Source organism: Sinocyclocheilus grahami, unplaced genomic scaffold (assembly GCF_001515645.1).
Source record: "Sinocyclocheilus grahami isolate Dianchi unplaced genomic scaffold, SAMN03320097.WGS_v1.1 scaffold872.1, whole genome shotgun sequence".
NCBI classification, from domain to species: domain Eukaryota; kingdom Metazoa; phylum Chordata; class Actinopteri; order Cypriniformes; family Cyprinidae; genus Sinocyclocheilus; species Sinocyclocheilus grahami.
The window spans coordinates 456,154-457,710 of record NW_015506051.1 but is presented as its reverse complement, the minus strand read 5'-3'; the positions used below and the strand labels follow the sequence as shown (position 1 = coordinate 457,710).

The following is a 1,557-nucleotide window of genomic DNA, read 5'->3' as shown; positions in this document are numbered from 1 at the left end:
CTTTATTAGACTTGGGGGATTAATGTGATTTCCACGCGAGTAATGCTCATATTTATATCATTAGTGATCAATCCGGTTTCAGATTGACTTTAGTGCAGCTTTATTCGCATGTCAGCTGCGAGGTTAAGGATCTACAACATGACCTGACTAGCGTTTAAAGTAAACATATATCGATCATGAAACACGGAATATGAAGCTGCTGCGATGTCGAGTTATATTCGCACACGCTTCTAATAACAGAGTGAGCTTCAGCTGAAGCGGCTAATCGCTATAAACAGTCCACGCGAACATCGCCTCAGCAAACGAGAGAAAGAAGAGTCACACACACACACACACACGTGAGATGATGTTTGTGATGATATCTGAGTGTGTGCGGCTCATACCTGCATCACTGGCCTCCATCGCGGCTTCTTCTGCAGTCTGAGCAGCGGATGGAGGATCACACCGCAGCGCTCTGTCGCCGCCCGCAGGCCGCCCGCCGCACTGCAGTCAGTACTCCATTATTACTGGAAGTTACGCGAGGACGTAATCAGATTACTTTTTTCAAGTAACTCAGTACTTGATACTTACACTAAAAAAGTTACTTTTGCAAATAAGTAACGCAAGTTCCTTTGTTTCTCATGCATTTGCTGACAGCTCTCCTGTCTCCACACTGAGAGAAATCAGCAGTGAGTGCAGAGACAGAGACTCTTGTACATGTGTGTGAGAGAGAGTGTGTGTGTGTGTGTGTGTGTGTGTGTGTGTGTGATTGTGTGTGTTTGTGTGTGTGAGAGTGTGTGTTTGTGTGTGAGAGAGTGTGTGTTTGTATGTGTGTGTGTAGACTCTAGATGTTAATTTAGATGTTAGACAGACCACTTCTTCATCATCTTAACATCAGCCCTGAAGAAACGCATTTCAACACAGATCCAGTTCTGTTCACACACATTCATCAGAAATGTACTTTATTGTTTTTACATGTCTCAAAATAAATATTCACTATTATAATTATTATAACAAATAAAATTCATAATAGCAACATTAATATTATATAAAACACTATAAACAGCTCAGATCTAATAGCGTAACCAGACAAACCAAGGCAAGACCTTTTGTAGCAGAAATCCTTGAAGACACATCAGAAGCACCAGCGTTTATAATCTGAATATTGAGCTCAGTGTGAAACTGAAGCCGTCTGGTCTTAGTTTGATAGTACAGGATCAAGTATATGATATATAGCATAAATAAAAGATTAGGTCAGCGAGGTCAGGATGAGCCGCAGGTCTCTGATTCACACAGTCTCCATCTGAACAGCATTAATGTCTGTGTGTTTGCGGCTCGACTCTCTCACAGCTTCGACTGATTCAGAGTCTGTGTGTCTGAAGCTCAATCTGAACGATTCTCACGAATCTCCAGGACTCTCGCTGTTCTTACGCTTCCTGGTTCCTGAGGAAGAGGAAGATGATTTAGTCCAGGAGAAACACCTTTAACACACACACACACTCACTCACACACACACACACACACACACACACACACACACTCACACACACACACACACACACACACACACACCCACAC

At 42.7% G+C, this 1,557-nt stretch overlaps 1 protein-coding gene across 5 annotated transcripts in view; it reads right to left on the bottom strand.

Annotated features, from left to right (window-relative positions):
* Positions 1-1,056: 1,056 nt before the first annotated feature.
* LOC107563403 (GRAM domain-containing protein 2-like) overlaps positions 1,057-1,557 on the bottom strand; it is a 14,979-nt gene continuing 14,478 nt past the window's right edge. For all 5 annotated transcript variants that reach the window (XM_016248272.1, XM_016248273.1, XM_016248274.1 and 2 more), the window contains one exon: positions 1,057-1,422. In XM_016248272.1, the coding sequence (XP_016103758.1) occupies positions 1,407-1,422 (16 nt within the window). In that variant the 3' untranslated portion in view covers positions 1,057-1,406. The remainder of the gene's footprint in view (positions 1,423-1,557) is intronic.